The 22,330-nt window shown below is 61.8% G+C and overlaps 8 protein-coding genes across 8 annotated transcripts; 4 read left to right on the top strand and 4 right to left on the bottom strand.

The window, feature by feature from the left end:
* Nucleotides 1-18: 18 nt before the first annotated feature.
* SDRG_01251 (hypothetical protein) lies at nucleotides 19-1,557 on the top strand (the record flags this gene model as incomplete). Its single annotated transcript, XM_008606768.1, has 1 exon — nucleotides 19-1,557. The coding sequence occupies one exon, from the start codon at nucleotides 19-21 to the stop codon at nucleotides 1,555-1,557; it is 1,539 nt and encodes a 512-aa protein (XP_008604990.1).
* Nucleotides 1,558-2,014: 457 nt separating this feature from the next.
* Nucleotides 2,015-3,518, top strand: SDRG_01252 (hypothetical protein). The gene is made up of 3 exons (XM_008606769.1): nucleotides 2,015-2,243; nucleotides 2,290-2,919; nucleotides 2,971-3,518. Exons 1-3 carry the CDS (start codon nucleotides 2,085-2,087, stop codon nucleotides 3,439-3,441), a joined length of 1,260 nt encoding a protein of 419 aa, XP_008604991.1. The 5' UTR covers nucleotides 2,015-2,084; the 3' UTR covers nucleotides 3,442-3,518.
* Nucleotides 3,447-4,550, bottom strand: SDRG_01253 (hypothetical protein). Its single transcript, XM_008606770.1, has 3 exons — nucleotides 4,042-4,550; nucleotides 3,861-3,995; nucleotides 3,447-3,811 (listed from the first exon to the last, which is right to left on the bottom strand). Exons 1-3 carry the CDS (start codon nucleotides 4,522-4,524, stop codon nucleotides 3,497-3,499), a joined length of 933 nt encoding a protein of 310 aa, XP_008604992.1. The 5' UTR covers nucleotides 4,525-4,550; the 3' UTR covers nucleotides 3,447-3,496.
* Nucleotides 4,551-5,017: 467 nt separating this feature from the next.
* On the top strand, nucleotides 5,018-7,595 carry SDRG_01254 (hypothetical protein). The gene is made up of 2 exons (XM_008606771.1): nucleotides 5,018-6,811; nucleotides 6,857-7,595. Exons 1-2 carry the CDS (start codon nucleotides 5,090-5,092, stop codon nucleotides 7,457-7,459), a joined length of 2,325 nt encoding a protein of 774 aa, XP_008604993.1. The 5' UTR covers nucleotides 5,018-5,089; the 3' UTR covers nucleotides 7,460-7,595.
* A 9-nt stretch (nucleotides 7,596-7,604) lies between these two features.
* On the bottom strand, nucleotides 7,605-8,942 carry SDRG_01255 (hypothetical protein; the record flags this gene model as incomplete). Its single annotated transcript, XM_008606772.1, has 1 exon — nucleotides 7,605-8,942. The coding sequence occupies one exon, from the start codon at nucleotides 8,940-8,942 to the stop codon at nucleotides 7,605-7,607; it is 1,338 nt and encodes a 445-aa protein (XP_008604994.1).
* A 948-nt stretch (nucleotides 8,943-9,890) lies between these two features.
* On the bottom strand, nucleotides 9,891-10,754 carry SDRG_01256 (hypothetical protein). Its single transcript, XM_008606773.1, has 4 exons — nucleotides 10,566-10,754; nucleotides 10,371-10,521; nucleotides 10,205-10,321; nucleotides 9,891-10,159 (listed from the first exon to the last, which is right to left on the bottom strand). The coding sequence occupies exons 1-4, from the start codon at nucleotides 10,713-10,715 to the stop codon at nucleotides 9,921-9,923; spliced, it is 657 nt and encodes a 218-aa protein (XP_008604995.1). The 5' UTR covers nucleotides 10,716-10,754; the 3' UTR covers nucleotides 9,891-9,920.
* Nucleotides 10,755-10,855: 101 nt separating this feature from the next.
* On the top strand, nucleotides 10,856-16,717 carry SDRG_01257 (hypothetical protein). Its single transcript, XM_008606774.1, has 6 exons — nucleotides 10,856-13,564; nucleotides 13,609-15,329; nucleotides 15,394-15,772; nucleotides 15,829-16,107; nucleotides 16,149-16,292; nucleotides 16,336-16,717. The coding sequence occupies exons 1-6, from the start codon at nucleotides 10,889-10,891 to the stop codon at nucleotides 16,678-16,680; spliced, it is 5,544 nt and encodes a 1,847-aa protein (XP_008604996.1). The 5' UTR covers nucleotides 10,856-10,888; the 3' UTR covers nucleotides 16,681-16,717.
* A 58-nt stretch (nucleotides 16,718-16,775) lies between these two features.
* SDRG_01258 (hypothetical protein) lies at nucleotides 16,776-22,015 on the bottom strand (the record flags this gene model as incomplete). The annotated part of the gene is made up of 4 exons (XM_008606775.1): nucleotides 16,776-21,005; nucleotides 21,049-21,552; nucleotides 21,601-21,711; nucleotides 21,758-22,015. 4 exons carry the CDS (start codon nucleotides 22,013-22,015, stop codon nucleotides 16,776-16,778), a joined length of 5,103 nt encoding a protein of 1,700 aa, XP_008604997.1.
* Between the last annotated feature and the right edge of the window lie 315 nt (nucleotides 22,016-22,330).

A 22,330-nucleotide genomic window follows, 5' to 3' on the forward strand; every position in this document is an offset into this window, starting at 1 on the left:
GTACACTGCTCTACCACGATGATGACGACGCCCACCCCGATGCTTGGCTTCCTTGCGCTCTACATTCCGCGCACGAGGGCCAAATCCCAGCGCTACCTCGCCGCCGGCTTACTCACGGCCATGCTCGTCCGCACCCTCGGGATGCGCCGCGTGCTTCTCGGCCTCCGCCCTTTTGCCTACAAGCTCTTGACAGCTGCCAAGGCAGAGTACGACACGCAGCTTCGTCCGTTGCCTGACAATGTCGAGACCATCCAGACGCTGCAGGCGACAGTCGCCACCCAAGACACGACCATTGCCCACCTCACGACCAACGTCGCCGACCTCCACGAAGCCGCGCGGGTCCAGCGCGTCACTGCTACCGAGATCAGCGCCGACCTCAAGGTCCAAGTACACAATTTGAAGATTCGACTGCACCGCACGACCGAGTGCGCGGCCCAAAACACCAAGGCGCTGCAGACCGTCGTCGCCTCCAAAGACGCAACGCTTGCCGCCAGAGACAATACGATCACCGAGCTCCGAGCCCAAGTCGCTGCGCTGCACGAAGCCGCTCGGGTCCAGCGTGTGACGGCTACAACCATCAGCGCCGACCTCAAGGTCGAGCTCCACAATACCAAGATCCAGCTGCACCGCACCGAGGAGCGCGCGCAGCGCGACCTGACCGAGCTCCGCACCGCGTTCAGCACGCTCCAGCAAGAGCACCGCGCACTCGACATAGCAGCGACCTCGACCGCCGCCGTGTCTGCAATACGACTGGCCCACGCCCAACAAGACAACGTGGCGGTCAAGGGTCTCGCTGCAGCGGCCATTGCAACACTTGCCGACTGCCGACGAAAGCACCAACTGGAGATGAAAGCAGTCGCATCGGCCGCCAAACGCACCCAGATCCAGTTGTTTCAGTGCAAGCGGGTCCTTGCAGCGGTCGCCGACGAGGCTGTCACGGCTCAGAACGCGCTCCGTCAAGTCACTGCCGAGCGCGACACGATGGCTGCCGCCAACGACCAACTCGCCTCCGAGCTGCGAGCGACCAAAACGCGGGTAGCAGCACTGGACGCCTCGTCGATGGCCGCTTTGGAGCGCGAGCACCAAGCTCGTCTGGACACAAACCGGACGATGGACGAGCAGCGCACCGTTCATCACGAGCGACTGCAAGCAGCGAGAACGCAGCACCAAGCGCTCGACAACACGATGCAAACCATGGCAAACCGGCACGCTGCGCGTCTCGCAGAAGCCGCCGCGCACCTCGCCGACGCCGACGTCTGGCGTGCAAGAGCGCACGCAGCAAGAATATCGCAGCTGATCATCCGCGACGTCCAGCAGCGCAAGCTGCAAGACCAGATCCGGACGCTGCAGATCGCTCTCGACACCGCCAACGCGAACCGCCAAGCCGACGATCAAGCCCACGCGGTGGCCACCAGCGTCCTCGAAACAAGACACGAGCACGAGGTCCGGGTGCGGAACCAGGAGTATGCGGCCATGATGCTGCAGCGCGACCGGCGCATCCGTGACCTCGAGGCGACACGCCGGTTAGGTGGTGTATTTAGGAAAAAGAAGCGTTAGAGTCGACAGATAGGTAGGTAGTCAATAGCTAGTCGTTTAGTTGGTTAGATAGGTGTGAATCGTTGTCATGGTAATACAATTGTAGAAGAAACTACGAAAGGAACTAGCAACTTTCTCGCGACAATCTTCAAACTTCCTCGCAACAACGTCGTGATAACGTTGCAACTGACTCACGACTAACTAAATATCAGCCAACGAACGACCGACTAGCGACCGGCTAACCACCATGTCGTGACCTCGCGACGCACCAACTCTTGCATCACGATCGACTCGAGTCTCGCACCGCTTGTCCCACAGAACCCTTCATACAGTCCACGCTGCCCACGCTGTCGGGCTGATGACGACCGCAAAGCCGTACGTCGAGACTACTCGTCGATCCTGGTCTCGATGGACGCGAGCCATCGTAGCGACGCTCGCTCCGTGGTTCCCCGCCAGGACGAGCATCTTGCCATCTGTGATTGGTCGAAATTTGAGCTCCGGGTTTGTCTCCGGACGATTCGAGAACGATTTGGTTGCTGGACGACGGAATGGGCACCGCCAACAGCAAAGACGCGCGGCCCGCCAACAGCTCGACCTCGGCGAATGCTGCGAATGAGACCGCATCGATGGCCGAGACGGCGCTGGACATCGTCCTTACGGGCCTCATGGTGTACACGTCGTACCGCTGCGCCGACTACCTTGTCAAGGTAGACAGGCGATCTGCTGACCTCGCCTCATGCGCCTGCAACGTAGAGCATGGGCCCCATGCTCGATGACTTTTGGAGCGGCAGCGCAAGCAAGGCCAAGCTGAAGCGCCGCCTCCAAAAGGCGCAACGGCCCGTCTTTAGCATGAACCACTACGAGTCGATCATCGCCGGCGACCTCGTGGACCCGAGCGAGCTCGGCGTTGGCTTTGACGACATTGGCGGCCTCGAAGACCAAAAGCGCGAGCTGCACGACCTCGTAGTATTGCCGCTCCAGTCGCCCGAGTATTTTCAGTCCAAGCTCCTCTCGGTGCCCAACGGGATTCTGCTCTATGGCCGGCCGGGCACGGGCAAGACGCTCCTCGCAAAGGCCATTGCGAAGGAGTCGGGCGCGTTCTTCATCAACCTCAAGATCTCGACGCTCATGAGCAAGTGGTTTGGCGAGTCCCAGAAGCTCGTCAAGGCCGCGTTCTCGCTCGCGCAGAAGCTCAGCCCGTGCATCATCTTTATCGACGAGGTCGACTCGTTCATGGGCGCGCGCTCGAGCGGTGCGTCCGACCCGACGTACAACTCGATGAAGACCGAGTTTATGGCGCTCTGGGATGGCTTTGTCGAGAACTCGCCCAACGGCGGCTTTGGCGTCATCGTGCTTGGAGCGACGAACCGACCGGCCGACGTCGTACGACACCGTCTCAGTCTACTAGATCTGGGTTCTCACTCTGATGTGTAGGACGCGGCCTTTCTCCGCCGCATGCCCCGCACGTTTGAGGTAGAGCTCCCGAACGCCCAGCAGCGCGAGGCGATCCTCACCGTCCATCTCCGCGGCGAAGCGCTCGGAAATGACGTCAAGTTGGCGCAGTTGGCGCGCGAGACGGAGAACTACAGCGGGAGCGACCTCAAGGAGCTCTGCCGTGCCGCACTCATGCTGCCTGTGCGCGAGCACATTGAGACATGCCGCGAGCATTTGCGCGCCAAGCGTCCGCCGCCGAGTGACGTTGCGCGCCGCCCGCTCTCGCGCCGTGACTTTGACATGGCCAAGAAGCGCGTGCAGGCCACGGGCGAGACAGCGTACGCGTACGCGGCAGCCAATGAGCCGCAGCAAGGACCGCCGATGATGACGCCCGAGATGGTCGCGATGATGGCCATGGGCATGCAGCACTTTATGCAAGCGGCCGCGCGTGGCCAAAACAACAACCACTAGAAGGCGTAGAGTAGTAGAAGGTATGTACTAGACGACTAAGGAGCATTCCGCAACGCTACGGTTGGTCGGGCTTTTTGAGGAGGCTGAGCGCCGAGATGTTGCGCTTCACCGGGCGGCGGAGAGGCGGCGACGACGCCACGAGGACGAGGCGCTTCTTGGCTGCCGGACGCTGCGGTCGGTCGGGCGTCTTCATGACCATGGGCTGGAGCTTGGCGGGCGGTGGTGGCTCGTTGGCGGCCCGAGGCGAGTCGAACTCGGACTGACTCCTCGGGACCGGGAGCGACGTCGACCTGTTGAGCAGAGTGCTCTTGACAAGTGGCTTGACCGTTGGCAGCAGAAATTCTTTGAACGAGCCGAGCTGTTGGACGGGCTACACGTTGAGCAGTGAGATACGACTGCTGTCTTGCTGTAGGAAGGACCAGTGGGTTGGTCGCGGCCGTGTGCGACGTGGCCTCTTGGCTCAACACGGCAGCGATGACATAGTCATTGCTCGACTGCCGCGTCATGGGCTCCTTCACGAGCTCCTTGGGTAGCGTGAGGGGCAGCTTTAACGCCTGCAAACCGCATAAGCACCGAGGCGAACCGTGCAAGTCATCAAACCGGGGCCGGCTTGGACTCCGTCGCTTCGATCTCCAGCTCCTTCAAAAGCCGCTTGATTGTCTTGGGCACGAGACGCTGGAACCTTGACGCGATCGTGTCGAGGACAAACCACGAAAACGCCGAATGTTCATGATGCAGCTGCTCGTGGCTGCTGCTCTGCATCGAGGCAGCGTCCATGGTCATCGCCAAGAGCGAGAGCAGCGACACGAGCTCCTTCTTCTGCACCTTGGACCATGGGTCTTCTTTCGCAACCGCTTGCAGCGCCAAGCGACAGAGCACCTGCAGTTGGAGCAGCGCCAGCTTGTTCGCGGGCACGTCCTTGCCCTTGAACGTTGCTGCGGGCAGGAGAAGCTGGGCGAGGCCATCCGAAGCCGCCTGAGACTTGGCCAGCGCGACGCACGCGTCGGCGAACGCGGCCGTCTTGTCGTCGCTCGGCGTGCCCGTCGCCGCTGCGGCGTAGAGCGCTCTCACGCCTTTCGCCATCGTTTCACAAGCAGCCGGCGAAAGGCGCCAATTCGGATAAGTCCGACTTGAACCAGCTAGCCAGGCGCGAAACCGTTAAGCGAAACCGGTTCCTACGTCCACAAAACGTGACTTCGACGACGCCTCCGTGCATTGACGCTCGCCGTACCGAAGGAAGATCGCTGCATCTTGTCTATTTGGTGTTTTTAGCGCTTGGACGACGTTCATAGCTGCATGGACCTCGGTTCGCCAGGCCTGCCCAAAGTCCCGCCAAAAGTTGGGTGCAATTAGACACTCTTTGCTCATATTGTGTTGCCAATACTGGTAGCACCGCCGCCAAAGGAGGTTGCGCGCCCGCAACTGCACGCATGTACCCTTATGCTTGAAGAGGCTAGCGCGCTTGATGGCGTCGGCGCTCTAAGGATGTGCCGTCTCGACCACGAACCGCATCGTGGGGCTCCTGGGCCATTCCTACTAAGTACGGTCTGCAAACGGCCCATACACAAGGCAAGTGGTTTCTCTCAAGTACGCAGCGTACTTGCGCGAGCGCGATTTGGCGGCAACGATCCATTTTGGGTTGGCGGCCATGGAGGACGAGACGTATGCTGACGAGACGACGACGTCGGGCGTCGTCATGGCGGTCCACATCCGCCACAAGAAGACGCAGAACGAAGTCGGCGTCGCCGTGCGCCGGCCCCGCGCCCGCAACTCGTGCATCCGCAACGCCGACGGCGAGGACAAGAACCAGTGGGAGCTCGTTTTGTACGCGTTCACGGACTGCAACCAGCTCTCGACGCTCGACAACCTCCTCGTGCAGGTGAGCCCGACCGAGTGCATCGTCTCGGACACGAGCAACGACGCCGAGGCCAAGCCGCTGCGCCTGCTATTGCAGGCCCACTCGATCGAGCGTGTGGTCGCACCCAAGGCCCGTTTCAAGCACGTGGCGTCGGTCATGGAAACCCATCTTTGCCGCTTGCTAGGCGTCTCGTCTGTCCTCGCCTCGCACCGCCACGAGCTCGAGATGGACCTCGCGATGGGCGCGCTGAACTGCGTGCTCGACTCGCTCTCGATTCTCATGGACACCGATGGATTCGGAACGTACTCGCTCTCGATCGGCGACATGGACTCGTTCTTGCAGCTCGACCGCGCCGCTTTGACGGCGCTTAACCTTCTGCCCGACCCGCTTCTCGCGGGTAACACGACCATCTCGAATGGCAGCATCCTCGAGCTCCTCAACCGCGGCAAGACCGCGATGGGCAAACGCCTCCTCGAGCGCTGGATCCGCATGCCCCTCGTCGACGCTGACCAGATCAATGCGCGCCAAGACGTGGTCGAGCTCTTTGTCGATGAGTCCAGTCTGCGCATGGAGCTTCTCGACGAGTGCATGAAGTCGATGCCGGACCTCGAGAAGCTTGCGCTCGCGCTCGACAAGCAAAAGAACGTCAAACTGGACGCACTCGTGGCTGTCTACGACGCTGCCAAGTACGTCTTGCCACGTGTGCTCGAGGCCATTCGCCCGCACGAGCGGCTCGAAGCAACGTTCACGACGCCGCTCGCCAAGGTCGTCGACGACTGCGCCGGGTACATTTCGCTCATCGAGGAGCTCGTCGACTTGAACGCGCGGCCGCACGTGACAGTGAACGCCAAGCACGACCCAGCGCTCATGGAACTCAAGCGCAGCATGCAAGACACCGAGGCTGAGATCCAAGACGAGCATGAGCGCGCCCGTGACGAGATTGGCGGCGACATCAAGTGCGAGAAGGACAAGGTCCGCGGCTTTGTCTTCCGCATCATCGACAAGAAGCAGGAGGAGCGTGTGTCCAAAGTCAAAGGCGTCCACATCTGCCAAGTGCTCACGAACGGCTTCTACTTTGTCACGCCGACGCTCAAGTCGCTCGCCAAAGACCACAGGGGCTTTGTGACCGAGTACGAGGCGCGCCAAGCGCACATTCTGTCGGCGGCGATCGAGGTCGCGGCCACGTACGTGCCGGTCGTCGAGTCGGCCGCGAAGCTGCTCGCCGCCCTCGATGTGCTCCTCGGCTTTGCCCACGTGGCGTCCCACGCGAGCTATAGCCGCCCGATCCTCGGGACGTCGGCCGTCGCCCTTCAGCATGCGCGGCACCCGTGCGTCGAGCTCCAAGACGGCGTCGAGTACATCCCCAACAACATTGAAATGGACGCTACGAACTCGCGCTTCCAGCTGCTCACGGGGCCCAACATGGGCGGCAAGTCGACGTACATTCGATCGCTCGGCGCGATTGCTGTCATGGCGCAGATAGGCAGCTTTGTGCCAGCCACCTCGGCCATGGTACACTTGTGTGTTGCTTTGCTAATCCTCATGGCGTTGACGTAGCTGCCCATCATGGACCGTCTCCTCGTGCGCGTGGGTGCTGGCGACATGCAGCAGCGCGGCGTCTCGACGTTCATGCTCGAGATGCTCGAGGCGTCCGTCATTTGCAAAAAAGCCACGTCCAAGTCGCTCGTCATCATCGACGAGCTCGGCCGCGGGACGTCGACGTACGATGGCTTTGGGCTTGCGTGGGCCATTTCCGAGCACCTCTTGTCGCGCGGCTGCTGGTGCGTCTTTGCGACGCACTTCCACGAGCTCACGGCGCTCGCGAGTGGCCAGACGCATGCCGGCATCGTCAACAAGCACGTGACGGCCGTGACGACCGACGACTCGATCGCGATGGTCTACGAGGTCCGCGACGGGCCGTGCCTCGAGAGCTTTGGGATCTACGTGGCCGAGATGGCGGGCTTCCCCAAGGACGTGGTCGCGCACGCCAAGCGCAAGGCGAAGGAGCTCGAGCACTTTGAGATGCCCAACCCGCTCAAGAAGAAGACGCGGACCGACCCGATTGGGTTCCGCGCGGCGTTTGCGTCGCTGCCGCTCGCTACAATGAGCGACGCCGAGGTCGTTGTTGCCGTCAACCAGCTCCTCGACTCGACGGCCTAGTCGACTGCGAATGATGGACAAGTTGTCTTATATGGTCGATCAGATGGTGCAAGCGAGCGGCGAGTTGGGCAGCAAGTGAGGACGAGGATAGCACGAGAAAGTACAGCACTGTCGTCAATATAGTAATATCTATTCCTGTCCCATCTTAAAAGAGCGGCCGCGTCTGCGTCTGGCGCTTGGCGCCCAGCCGGTCAAACTGCGAGATCATCGAGGTCGTGCGCGCGGCGAGGTCCTTGGTCTTGGTGATGACCTGGCGGTAGACCGAGTCGACGCGCGGGTCCATGACGATCACGTCGCGCTGCGAGTCGATCTTGGCGTCGAGGCGGGCGTGGCGGATGAGGTCGACGATCCAGCGCTCGGCGTCGCCCTTCTCGTTCATCGCGAGCTTCTCGGCGAGGAGCGAGATGTCGATGGTTTCGTGGATGCGGCAGTAGATCTCGAAGCTCAGGAGACGCGCGTTCTCCATGAAGTCGGCCATGTTCTTCTCGTAGAGGAAAAAGTCGGACGCGAGCACGTTCTTGCACTCGAGGAGCTGGACCTGCGCGAGCTCAAAGTCAAAATGCACGTAGAGGCACTCGATGAACTCGATGATCGGGTCGCGGTACGCCTTGGCGTCGACCTGCACGATGCGCAAGAGCTCCTTGATGAGGTGGCGGCGCTTCTTGTGGAGGATGACGCCGGCCGCGAGGTACCGCATGAGCCACGGCGCGTTCGTCTGGATCGCCTCGAGGCAGCGGCTCTGCAGCATAAAGTCCACGATGGCGTCGCGGCCGTCTTCGTGCCATGCAAACACAAAGAGCGACCAGTGGAGAAGCCACGTGCGCATCTGCAGCTGCTCGAGCGGGGCCTTGCCGCTGGCGTCGATGGCTTCGTTGAGGCGCGTAATGTCGGCGAGCGCGTCTTCCCACCGGAAGATGAGGATCTCGGCCGCGAGCTTACCCCAGAGCGCGTTCATGTACTTGTCCGAGCCCGTGGGCACGAGGAGGCCATAGTACGTCAGGTACGTCAACGCGTCCTGGTAGTTGCCGCACTCGTACTGGAGCTTGGCGTACGTGTAGAGGCCTTCCAAGACGGAAGAGGTCACGCCATGGTGCTGCTCGAGATAGACCGCGGTCAGGAGGCTGTCGTTCTGGAGCGCCATGACCTTCTCCTGGTTGTCGAGCAAGTCCAAGATCGGCTTGCACGAGGCCTTGGCGGCGCTGACCGCCTCCAGGATCGCCTTGCGGCGCTGCTCAAACTCAGCGGGCACCTTGGCGGCGCCGTGGAGCGACTGGTAGATCTCGACGGCAAAGTCGGTCATGCTCGTGGGCTTCAAGAGGTCGAGCTTGGCCGCGAGGAGCTGCTTCTCGTCGTACATCTCGTTCGTCGTGAGGAACTCGATGAGCGGGAACATGAAGTGGAGGTCCATGAAGGGCGCGACCGTGTTGGTGAGGTCGTACTTGGCCATCGCGACGCCGTCGCCGTGCTTGGTCGTCTCCGCCATCTTGCTTGCTGCGACTGAAAATGAGATTGAAAGTCGACTTCACCACTGGCTGCAAGCCAACCAACAGTGCAATATCTTGGCTTCAGTATGCTTTTCACGCGCCGCGCGCTGATTGGACATTGGCATGCCCATTACTGCGAGACTCGATATCGGATCATAGAGACTGTCCGCCGACACGGACGCGGCCGACGCCTAGTCGCCACCACCTCGTCGTCCTACATCTTTCAAACTAACTTTAAGGTCTAATATACGCTTCGCACGGTATCTAGCCATCACTAGTTAGTACATATGTCGCATTCGATTGAACTGCTTTGGCTCGGGTTGACGCAAGGTCATGCTGCTCGAAACGCCATTCCTTACGGGGGTGACCCAAGCAGCAAAGTACTAGTGGACGACTGCATGAGGTGACTAAGTCTCGTTGGCGCCGCGAGTGCTCAAATACATATGCGCAACGGGTCGACTTAGCTGTCTACGCGGCTCGCTCCGTGGAGCCAAGGGTAGTAAGCTCGGTTGCGAGAGCTGTTGCTTAGTAGGACCATGGATGCTCGACCGACTATTGAGCCACTTTATCGCATCAATGCTGGACGCGACGCTACCTTACCGACTGGGGGGCCGTCGATTGCTATGGCGTTGCTTCCGGATCGTACGGATAAAGATTGTGTTGAAGTCGAGGTTGCACGTTGCGACACGAGAGATACAACTACTACGACTACAAGTAGTTAGTTATTGTAGCGACTCGCGTCCTTAGGGACCACCAAAGACCCGTTGCTCGCCACCAAGTCCATCAACATGCTCCAACGTCGGCGACCACAGTGTCAGATTACCAGTACGTCGTTCTATGCGGATGCCGTCGCTTCATTTGGCAATAATGTCTTGACGAACGGTCGAGAGCTATTTGGTCATACGCTCGAGAGCAGCTCAAGTTCGTGGTCGCCAGTACTACTAGACCGAAGAGACAAGTCGAAAAATGATTGAGATCTAGTCCGAGTCACTACTGCTATCGCCATCCGAGTAGTTGGCGACAAGACCGAGACCGGTGCTGGTCGTTTTGATGGTTTTCTGCTTCTTCTTTGGCTGCGTCGATGCGGTTCCCTTGGATGCAGCTTTTTTGGGCTTGGCTTTGACGACGACGACTGGCGCCAACTTCTTCTCAGCCGTCGGCAATACGACAGCCGCGACCTTCTTTGTTTGCGCCAGCGTATCCTTCTTGGCCATGACTAGAGATGCAGAGGTAAGACGCCATGCGATATCGTGCTGTGTACCAAACTGGGCGAGGTCCGTGTCGTGCTGGCGCTTGAGCCCGTCTGCTACGCTTTTTTGCTGGTCCTCGAGCGCCCGAAGAAACTCGATTTCTTCATCGTCGAGGCCCTTTGGTGGCGCTACCATACGTCGTATACGTTGCCGTCGGGTCTCGAACCGAAGACCTACCGAACGGGTTGTTCTTCTCCTTCCACTCGGCGTCGCGCTGGTCCTTCATCTCCTTGAGACGATCGTAAAGCGGGCGCGCGTCCGAGATGGCAACGGCCGCTGCCTCGGGCTTGTCCGAGATGCGGGTCTCTTCCACGTTGTCGCCAAAGAGCTACAATATGCCATCACGTCGCAGGTGCATGTGCATGGACGTACCCCGTCCGACGAGGAGAGCACAGCCGTCGAGACGAAGCCAGCGATGGGCTTGGAGCGCGGCCGTGCGAGAGGATCCGCCGGCTCGGCGAGGCCCAGGCCCGCAGCCTCGGTCGGGAATTTGCTCGTGACGCTGCTGGTCGGAGCGGCCATGAGGGATCGTGTCTGGTCACTGGCAGAAATGCATTTTTCTTGTTCATGTCGCAAAGTAAGCGCTCGCTATTGCTTGAATGAAAAGTGTTATATAACGCTTAAGTAAGCGCAAACGAAGCGCCGCAGCCAATCAATTCGCAGCGATTCCGAGCCATCCTCTGAAATCGACGACCATGAAGCGCGGGTCCCATGCGTCGCCGGAGCGGTCGGCCAAGAAGGCCAAGGCGCCGGACGCCGAGGCCTCGGGCATCCTCCGCGACCTCCTCCTCAACATCCAGAAGGGCCACGCGGAGCCGCTCCTTGCCTCGCTGCTGGCCTTCCACGACGCGATCGAGTGGACGTCGCCGTTGGACTGCGCCGTCTTGCAGGCGTTCCTCGACATCTCGCCGCGCGCCGACCAGCTCTTGGACCTCTGGGGTAGCTCTGTATGGGTCGACGACAAGAAGCGCGAGCTGTTTGCGCCGCTCATGGAGGTTCTGACGGCGGTCGCGGCGACGCTCCGAGCGACGAACGTGCCGGCGGCCGAAGCATTCGGCCTCGCGATCCTCAAGAACAAGATGGAGTGGATCACGAAGCAGCTCACGTGGTCCGACAAGCCGCGCATCGAGCACGCGACGCTCACGCTCTGCACCGAGCTCGTCTCGACCAACGGCCGCCTCGCCCGCGAGTTTGTCCGGCTCTTTGATTTTAGCGCCAAGTTCTTCGCCACGCTCAGTAGCCGCCGCGCAAAAGACGTGACGATGCCCGACTCGAGCCGGACCTTCTCGGTGCGCCACAGCTTTGTAGCCTTTGTGCTGTCGCTCACACACTCCCACGACGAGCACGTGTACCGGTTCATGGTCAAGGCCGACGGCCCGACGCACAGCCTCTTCAAGAGCATCGACGGCGATACGCTCGCAGACGTGACAGTGATTCTCTCAAGTTTGGAGACGACTGTCCTTGCCAAGGCCGACGTGCTGCACAAGCACAACGTGCTCTCGATGCCAGCGATTGCGCAGCTGCTCAAGCTCCTCGAGTCGCCCGACGACGCGATCACCGACCTTGCTAAAGCATTTCTGCACCAACTCTTCTTTGCCGACGGTGCTTTGTACCACGTGAGCCAGATCTCGACGCTGCCCTTCCTGACGAAGAAGGGCGCGAAGGCGCTGCATTTGACCGAGGCCGACGAGGCGCCGACGTCCGTGGCGGCCAACATCGTCACCAAAGTGCTCAAGTCGTTCAACATTTCCGCGTCGCTCGGTGAACCAAAGCGCGAGGCGCTCCTGCTCGAGTTTCTCAAGCATTACCCCGGCCTCGTGCTCCCGCTGTTCGAGTCGTACTTGGTCGTCGTCCAGCCGCGCCCGTCCTTCAAGTGGTTCTCGGCCGCGTCGTTCGTCTTGCAGGCGCTGCGCCTCCCGCTCACCCCGCTTGCGGCGACGCTGACCGCACACGTCGATGTCTCGTGCCTCGACGGTCTCAAGCAGCTACTGCTGCCCGTAGGCCTCACCAAGAGCGTCCTCACAAAAGCGCTGCAACACACAGATATGCTCGTGGTGTACACAACGCTCAACCTCGTGGCCGTCGTCTTGGCCCGCGTCGCGACCGTCACGGCGCTTCTGTCGAACGAGGTGCGCTCGGTGCTCGAAGCCGACGTGCTGCGCGGGATGCTGCCGCCGCCCGAGGTCATGCTCACGCTCTGCACCAAGTACCGGCCGTTGGAGACTACGGACCACGCGTCGTCCAAGATGGAGCTTGTGTGCGCGCGGGCCCTCGGCGTGCTCCAGGCGTACTTTGTCTACCTGCCGCAGACGATGGGCGAGACGAAGTTTGACATTTCCAAGCTGCTGTTGCCGTCGCAGGTCGCGCCGAGCTTGTTGGGCGCGCTCTTGCAGCTGCTCCGCGTCGCCGAGCCGCACCGCCTTGCGTACATTGTGCACGGCGGCGACGCCGCCAAGTTCCAGTCCCTTTTGCGCCACTGCCTCAGCGCGCAGCCGGCGATCGCGACGCTCGGACGCCACGTCGTGCGCCGGACGCTCGCCGCGCTCCAGATCTTTGGCCTTGCCCCGGTGCACGACAACCACACGCCGCACGAAATCGACGTGTGGCTCGCTCAACTCGGCCGGCATCCGAACGCGCTTGCGTTCTTCGACAGCCTCGTGCGGGCCGTGGCCGCGAATCCGTTTGCGTGCCCTGGGGCGCCGTCGGCGAGCCCCGTCACGCGTGCGCTTCTCTCGTACTTGAGCAGCGCCGAGATGCCGCTGCAGCTCAAGGTCACCGACATGGCGGCCGCCACCGCATTTGGCGTCGCTGTGCTTCGTAACCTCCAATCGCTCTCGGTGGCGCCCCGCGAGCTCGCGCCGTCGAAGGTCGAGCGCGACCCGATCGGCGTCGTTGCCGCCTTTGTCGCAGCATGCACGAGCGTCGAAACAAAGGTCGCCAAGTCGTATGCACGCACGCTGACGCCCGCCACGTCCCTCGAGGCGCTGTCGGCTACCGAGTCGCTGGTCGTCACGGAGCCGCTATTGATCGCGGCCGTCGCGCACCGCTTCGTAGCGATGGAGCAGTACTTGTCCACGCATGGCACGGCCTCGCTCTTCGACTCGGACGTGCTGCGATCCGGCTTTGGCAAGCCGTCGACCAAGAAGCGCTGCATCGTGACGCACTTTTTCGCGACCGCGCCGACCCACGTCGTGCTCACGTCGCTCTTCCACCCGCACGTGCTGCTTCGCGGCGGCCAAAGCTTTGTACCATCAACGTCGGCGCTGCAGTCGTACCTTGCAACGCGCTTGGCGACACCGGACGCGAGCGCGGCCGTCGCGGCCCTGGACCTCGTCCACAGCCTCGCCATGTACCTTGCCCGCCACAAGAAGGTATCGTGCCAAGGACCTCTCGCTTTGTCTCATGGAGTGTGTAGAACATCGCGTCGACGAAATCGTATGTGAAAGCCATGCGCGCGGCCGTCACAGCGCTCCAGCAGCTCCTCGTGCACGTGGCCATGGACAGCGTGACCCTCCACGCGTCATTTTGGCACAGCGTGTGGGCGCACCACGCCGAAGTGCTCGCGATCGTCGCGACGTCGGACGACGCCGTGCTCCGTGCCTGGGCGATGCTGCCGTACGCCCTGGCGTCGCTCTTCCCCGAGGCGTACCTGCCCAAGCTTCTGACGCCGTGGGGCGAGACAGGGCCGCTCGCGATCGCGATGGCCACGCACGCGTCGCCAACCGAAGTCCACGACCTCCTTGACGCGATGCTGTCGACTCCGCGTCCGAACGTGCGCCTCGTGCTGCATCTTCTCGATCTCTCGGCACACGCGACGCTGCCCCGCCCGTCGCTCTTTGCGCGCGTCGTTGCGATTGCGCTCGGTCACCCGACGACGGTGTCGCCCAAGGCGTGGCTGCTGCACTACATCCAGCAGCACCACGTGGCCGACAATGCGCTCTTGGCGTCCGTGTTTGACTTGTGCTGGAGCGACGTCTCGAGCGTCCTGCATCTCTCGCTGCTGCAAGAGCTCGTCGTCAAGAACGCCAAGTGCCGACTCGCATTCGCGTCGCTCCGGTCGTCGAGCCAGCTCTTGAACGAGGCGTCGCTGCCCGGTGTCTTGGCGGTTGCGGCCACGTACCTCCAGTCGGCGCCTCTCTCGTCCGACTGCGTCGCTTGGGTGCGTGACATCATTGTGCCCACGTGCGTCGACGCGATCCTCAACGACGCCAACACTTCCATGACGTCGCTTGCGTCCGTTCTGGAAGCGCTGCCGGAGCACACTAGTAGCGGAGACGTCGACTTTCTCGTCGACGGGCTGCTCCAGAACAAGGGCAAATCGCTGTCGCCGGCGCAGCTCCAGGTCTTTGTGCTCGCGACCAAGCACTACGACCTGGCGCCACACGCGTTCAAGCTGCTCCAGTTTGCGCTGCAGCAGCTGTCGCGCGCACCCCATGGTGTCGCAGGTGACGCGAGCGCGTACATTGTCGAGACGCTCCTCGTGGCCCACGTACGCGACATAAAGAAGCTACCGACGATCGCCGCGCAGTCGGTTGTCAAGGCACTCGTGGCGAACCACGCATGGCTGACCGCGCCAGCTCTGCACCGCGCGATCAAGACCATGGCTGTGCTGCTGCCGGTCGACTTTATGCCGCTCGCCCGTGTCATCGTGACGGCGCTGCCGCAGCTGCAGCTCGAGTCGACGCTCGTGGACGCTTTGGCAGCGATCCTCGCGACGGCACCCGACGGCACTACCGACGATTTAGTCGATCTGGCGCTGCTCAAGGCGCTGCTGAGTCGGTACGGTGCGTCCTTGTCGCCGGTCGACGTGGCGCTGCAGAGCGTGCTCTCGCTGCTCGAGACCAAGTTTGACGTACGCTTGGAGACTGCGCACTACTGCTTTGGGCGCGCCAACCACGTCGCCTCGTCGTCGCTCTCGAGCATCAAGTCGCACTGGCTCCTCGAAGAGATCGAGCCGGCGCGCATGCGCAAGAGCATCGAGTACTTTCCGCTCCAACGGTCGTTCTCGGGCGGCGCCGTCGACGACGACCAAGAGGCGAGCGTGTACGACCCGGCGTTCTTCCTCCCGCTCGTCGCCCACACGCTGTCGACGAGCCACATTCCGGACAAGCAGCTCCTCCAGTCGGGCATCCTCGGGTAGGCTCTCGGCATCCATTGTCTAGCTTTGTGTATCGCAGTTGTCTGATGACTATGTGTACAGGTATGCGATTTGCGCGCTCTCGGCCGAAGACGACACGATCCGCGCGTATGCATATGGCATTGTGGCGTCGGCGCACGAAGCCATGAGCGTCACCGCGCGGTCGCACGATTTTCACGAGCGGCGGCAGATCCACTTGCTCCTCGAGACGCTCAAGAACGGCGTCCGGTCGACGCACGAGCGGCTGCCGTCGCTCCTCACGGTCTTTGCCAACGACGCGATCTCGGTCCTGCTGCGCCCGGGGCACGCCATGTACCCGCTCATCAACGCGTTTTTGCTGGCGCGGTCGGCGCTCGACACGACCGACGTACCCATGTTTTACACGCTCTTCAACTCGAGCGCGACCACGTACCGCCAAGAACGGTCGTGGCTCCTGCACATTGTGCGTCCATTTGCTTCGTGGATGGATTGAAACATTGATATTTTACGATTTGCTAGATCAAGCGCGGCGTCCGGCTCAACATTGACGTCGACCTGCTCCAGCGCCGCCACGTGTTTGCCATTCTGCTCACGTTCTTCGACTCGCCGCTTGCGGACGCGTACACGCAAGACTTTGTGCTGCACATTCTGAGCCGGTCCGTCGCGACCCCCCACGGCGTCTTTACGCTCGTCCACAAATTTGGGCTCCTCGCGTGGCTCGAGTGCGCGCTGCTCCGCCATGCGAGTAGCGACGTCATCGTCCACTGGCTCCTCTCGATCGCGACGACGGCCATCGAGGTACCCTTGCTCCCGTCAACACCATCTTAGTTTGGATGCAGGCGTACGAGTCGGCCGAGAAGAACGACGCCAAGTACCGGCTCAACGTCGTGACGCAGCTCCAACAGCTTTGCAAGTCGATGATGCAGCTTGCGTCGTCGCTGCCCGCGACCTGCACACCCCTTCTTTCGCGGCTGCTGTCCCAGGTAATACTTCACCCGTCGATAGTTTATGCCTCATTAAAACTAGTACGTGGCGTTTGGGCTGGCGTCGGCCGACACGGATCTGTGGTTTTCGCTGGACCTTGTCGAGAGCTTGGTGGCCCGCGCGACGGTGGACGAGGCGCGTGACGTCGCACAGCTTGTCGCTCGCTGCTTTGCGCGGGTGCCCGACGCGGCGCGGTCGATGCAGTTTGCGCCGGCCACGTACGCGCGCTGGGCGTCCCTCAGCGCTTTTGTCGGCGCGCATCTGAGCGGCGATTTGCCGCAGACGTTCCCAGCGACGCTCCACGTCTTGCTGGACGCTTCGCCGGCGTTTGCGTCTGCCGTCCACAACGATTTGCCGCGCGGGCAGTTGCACGTGTGCCTCTCGTAGGCATATTCGCCTTGGTTAATTTCATTTTCTCTCGATATGTTGGTGTCTTGATACATTCTTGATACATTGAAACATGTGCTAGCTCGTCGATATGACTAGTCTGCGAAGAAGTCGTCTGGCGGCGCTTGGTTGAGGGGCTGCACAAAGCTGGGGAACGTGCGTCGACGCATCTTGTCGAGCTCCATGCGCATAAACTCAATCTCATCCGTCTGGGCTTTGGCGAGGTCCACGAGCTTGCGCCGCACTGTGATGGCCTTCATCTTGCTGCTGGGCTTGGCCGGCGCGGCCTTGGCGCTTCGCCGGCTCGCGCGAATGTCCTCCCGGATCTGGATATGGGTCTGGAGCTCGTTGAGCTGGCGCTGAAACTGGTCGTTCTCACGCAGGCGGTCGGCGAGCGTCGCGTGGAGCGACTGCAGCACCTTGTGCTGCTTGACCGCGTTCGCTTCGTGGCTCTTGCCCATGTACGCTAACTTGGCCTCGAGCAAATGCTGTTCGCGCTTGAGCTTCTCGCTCGAGTCACCGGTCGTAAAGATCTCCTGGAGGTTCTTCGTCACACGCAAGAGCTGCAGGTCCGTGTAGTGGTCGTCCATGTTCTTCTTCTGCATGCCGAGGTACGCATGGTCCCACTCCATCAAGTTGATATTTTTGCGAAAGTTCTTGATCTTGGAGAGGATCCCGACTTGGTCCTTGCCGTGCAGCAAGATGGTCTCGTTGAGGCGCTCGACGGCCGCGCGGCAAATGAGCAGCGCCGACTCGGACTCTTCGCAGAGCGTCTTGACATCGTCGCCGCTCGCTTCGTCCTGGCCTTGCTTGATCTTGACGAGAATCGGGAGGTTCTCGCTCGACAGTCGAATCGACGCGTCGAGCTCGAGGCGTTCGTTCTTGCACCGAGTCAGCTTGGCCCCGAGCTGAGTCAGCTTGAACTGGGACGCTTCAAACACCTCTTTGGCTTCCGCAAATGCGTCGGCTTTGCCTTTGACAATGTGCTCGGCGTGGATCTTGCGCGCGCGGCAGTCGTTGAGCGCTGCCCAGACCGGCGAGTCGTGCGCGATCGCTTCCGGTCGGTCGGCGTCGGCGTCCAGCGGCAGCACCTTGCGCACCTCATGCTTCTTGCGGGACTTGAGGTCCAGAAACGCGAACGGGTCGTTGGACTCGTCGTTGGACAAGAGTGCGTCGGCAACGCCCCCGTTTGCGTCGCCGTCTTGGACGAGGACGCGGCTCGAGCCTTGCTTGGCGACCTTGAGGCTATTCTTGCGCCGAAGGGCGCCAATCGCCGCGAGCTTCTTGCTGCTGTCGCCCGTTGCGTCGTCCACCGACCGGCGCTTGCGATACAGCTCGGTGAGCGATCGCAGCACGTCGTGCTCGAGCGGGACGCCCGCGGCCTCTTCGATTTCGCGCGAAAACGCTTTCTCGAGCGCCTTGTCGTCCTCGATGGCCTTGTGCCACTCGTCCTTGCAGCTCTCGAGGCGCGACTCGAACTGCGCATGGTCGCCGTTGAGCGACGCTATCTCGGTTTCCACACCTGCCATCTCGGACGAGAGGCTCAGAAGGTCGTGGCAAATATGTTCGTGGCTCATGAGCACGTCGCCGAGCCGGAGCACGTACATTTGCTGCGTAAGAACACTAAGACGCGTCGCAAGGTATAGCTCCTGCAGCAGCTTGAGCTTGTCGTCAAAGCCGCGGCAAATGTCGGCAATGTCGGCTTTGAGCTTCTTGAGCTCGAGGTCGAGCGACTTTTTGTACTTTTCTTTCTCGTCCGCGATGCGCGCGGCCTCGGCGTCGTACGCGGCGAGCTTGAGCTTTTGCTCGGGCGTGAGCTCGTCGGTTGGCGTCTCGTCCATCCACGGCTCCCGGACGAGGCTCGAGCCCTGCACCAGCTCCTTCTTGACCTCGAGCGTGCCGTTCATCATGTCGCGGAGCGCGCGGCCGGCGACGTCGTCCTTTTGGTTGCGCGCCTCGAGTGCGCGTGCGGCCGCTTCGGCGGCTTCCCGCGCATTCCGCTTCTCATCCGTCTCGTACGGCGTCTTGGTCATTTCGTCCGGACGAAGTGTGAGCACCGAGTCGGCGACCTCGTCCGCACTCCACGTGTACACGGTTGGCGATTCGAGCACTTGGAGTTCGGCGCCAATCTCTCGGATCCGAGTGTTCTTGGCTTCGATCTCGTCCATCTTGGCTTCTTTGAGGCGCGCGAGCTCGTCAAAGTCCTTGTTGTACTCGCCGAGGAGCTGCCGCTCGTACGCCAAGAGCAGTGCGATCTGCGTGCGCTGCTGCTTGCGCGTGCGGATCATGGCCGGGTGGTAGATCAGGTCCACGAGTCGCACGGGGGCTGCGAGATCAAACTCGTCGGGCTTTGGCGGTGGCGCCTCGCGCTTCCCGAGCGTTGGGTGGAGCAAGCCCGCGTTGACCATCCAAGAGATACCGGGCGGAATCAAGTCGGCGTGGTGGTACCCGGCCGACGTCCGCCGGCGCGCCGACCGCACCGACTCACTCGGCTCAAGCCGCGCCAACTGATACTCGAGCTGCCGGAGGCGCTGGACTGCGGCTTCGCGCCGCTTCTCGTTGGCCGCGAGCTTGCGCGTCGGGAGGTTGTACACGATCAGGTCTGTGTTGGTGAGGCCTTTGAGCACGACGCCCTTCGTGTCGCCCGTGTCCCAGAACTCGGCCTTCATGCGCTCGCGCACAATGTTCATTTCAGCGATCTGCCGGCCAATGTGCGACCGGACGTCGGCCGCGCGCGCCGCGTTTTGCGCCAAGAGAGACGCTTCGAGGTCGCGGTTGATGACAAATTCGTCGCGTGCGAGCGCCTCGATCTCGGGCAGCTCGGCGTTGTGCGCTAGCATCGTCTTGAGCTTGAGCTGGAGGTCGCTCAGCGGGCCGCGGATCTTGTCTTTGATGGCGTCAAACTTGGCTCGTGCCAGGCTGTCTTGCTCGTCGGCGTACACTTCGAGAAAAGGCCGCCCGTCGTCATTGAGGTGCCAGCGCGGCGCCTTCTTCTCTGGCTCATTCGAGCGCCTTCCGAGGTTGACGTAGAGCGGTGACGCGCCTTCCGAGACTGCTTTCACAAGGCTCAACCCGTGCTCGGGCTTGAGCTCGATGCAGAAGATGGCGCCGTCGACGCCCGAGCTGTACACATACGTGGCGTCCTCTGCGTGCGAAAACACGATCGCCGTGATCGCGCCGGCGTGCAGCACGATGCTCTTTTGCTTGGCGATGTGCCACACCGTGTCCTTGAGCGTCGCCCCGACCGTCGTGGGCTGGAGCAGCCATATCGAGAGGGTTCCGTCGGCCGCCCCCGTCGCAAAGATCTCGGCGCCGTCCCGCGACGCCAACGGGCTCTTGGCAATCGCCGTCAGCGGTTTTGCGTGGGCGTCGGCGTGCAGCGAGCTCGCCTCGACGCACTTGATCGTCTTGGGCGCGTCGTTGATGCGCAGTACACTCATGTGCTTGGCGCTAAAGTTGACGTACGTCAGCAGCTTGAGCGCATGGGACGCGCTTAGAAAGACGCCGCGTTGGGCGACGGTCGCGGCAGCAAAGGCGCCGAGGAGGCCAAGGTGAAACTCGATCGCAATACGCTCGTCCAAGTTGATCAGCGCGCAGTAGAACATCTCGTGGCCAACGGAGGCGACAAAGGCGGACGTTTCGAGGCTCGAGGTCGGCACCCACTTGACCATCGAGAGGTGCGCGCTCGGACTCGGGCCCTGGGCGAACCCGAGGATGCGAAATTGGCGCTCCGGGTCCAACGACATGACGTACACGACGTGGCTGCTCGAGGACGCGACGAGCGCGAGGGCGGACGCCGGGTGGATCTCGATGAGATCGATCGCTGTTGTGCATACGCGCGCGCAGTGAATCGGCGACACGTCGATGGAAGCCGTGGCGACTTTGGCGACGCTGAGGATGCGCACGTGGCCGGTCGAGTCGCCTACGACGACGATCGGGTCCAAGTACCGCGCGGCCAAGGCCGTGATGACGGCTTTGGACGCCGACTCGAAGAGGTCGGTGAGCGACAAGACGGAGATGCCCTTGCAGCTCTGAACGGTCCAAAAGTAGAGCGCGCCGGAGATGCCGCCCGAGACGACGACCGCATCGTTGGTCGTGCCGCCCGCGGGGATGAGCAGCGACATGCTCAGGACAGCGCCCGTGTGGTAGCCGCCGAGCTTGTTGAGCAGCGACGCGGCGTTGGCGGCCGACGACTTTTCGTCTTCGTCGATGTCGATGAGCGCCTTGAGCTCGTAGAGGCCGCCGCCCGAGCTGCCGAGCACAATGCGCGCATGGCTGGGTGAAAGCCCGAGGGCGACGAGCCGCTCGCCGGCGGGCAGGGCCACCTAACTTGTGTATCACTCGCGAGCCAAGAGCGGAAGCGGGTACCGTTTGCAGCACAGAAAAATCTTGGTCGTGGAGCCAGCGCACAGATCCGTCCGAGAAGCCAGCGACGAGGCACTCGGCTGTGAGCACGAGCGACGTGAGCACGACAGTGCGCGAGAGGACGACGACCGCGACGATCTCTCCGCGCGTCGGGTCGAATTTGACGAGCTCGCCCATGCGGTTGGCGGCGTACAGCTTGCCGTCCTTGCTCCAGCAGTGGCACGAGTACTCGCGGCGCTTCTCGGCCGCTTCGTCGGACGAGAGCGCGCTGCCGGCGTACTCGCCTGTCGCAGTGACGAGGCGCTCGGACGTTCGCGCGGCGTCCAGACGGCTGAGGCAAAAGGTCTTTTGGACCTTGCAGACGCGCCAAAACACAATGCCGTGGTCGCCGCCCAGGACAAATTGGTCGGGGTTGAGCGGGTTGAAGGACGCGAACGAGTACCGGTGCGGCAGCGTCGCGAGGCAGCCTTCGATCGCGTCAAAGTGGTCGAGGTCCCACACCCGCAGCTACACATGCGTTTCAGCTACCTATCGCCATAGCGCATGGATCGCTACCTGGTTGCCTTGGTCGGTGCCCAGCGACAAGAGGCGTGAGCCGCAGCGCGAAAACTTGAGCAAGTGGTACTCGAACGCCGCCGTGTCGTTGGGCAGCCGGCCTTTCCAGCGCTATGTGCTCCGTATAAGTGTCACGACAGCGTGCATGAGCGAGTACCTTGTCGGGCAGCGTGTATATGTCGATGCTCGCGTTCTCTTCGCAGGCGGCGAGCGCAATCGAGGCCGTCTTGGGGTTGACGTCAAAGGCCACAATGCGCGAGGCCTTGGCCCGCGGTAAAAAGTGCTGCGAGTTGCTCACGACGGACGAGAACTTGAGGAGGTTGCCGCAGCGCGTCACCACCGTGTGCTCGTCCGCGAGGACGACGTCGCCGCCTTCGTACGCGAACGCATGCTTGGCGACCGCGTCCAGCGACATTGGATTCTGCGATCTTTGCGAAAGGACGCGCGTGGTTTTTCACCACTGGCGCCATATGGAATGTGTGAAAAAGGTGTGAATCGCGCGGTGATCTCGAAGGATCGCTCTCGAAAGGCGTTGTTGAACACACGGAGAAATGGCGCCACTACAGTGTACCAAGCGTCGTCTCGAAGCGTCACTGCCCCAGCATGTGCGATCAGCAGCTCAATTGACACTGGCCAGCGCACGACAGAGAGTAGGCTATCTCTGTTGCGTGCAACGGCAAGGTCCTCGCGTGTGAAAAGACTTGGCGTTGGGCAAGTGTGAATATCTGCT

The sequence above is a fragment of the Saprolegnia diclina genome (genome assembly GCF_000281045.1).
Source record: "Saprolegnia diclina VS20 unplaced genomic scaffold supercont1.3, whole genome shotgun sequence".
NCBI lineage: Eukaryota > Oomycota > Saprolegniomycetes > Saprolegniales > Saprolegniaceae > Saprolegnia > Saprolegnia diclina.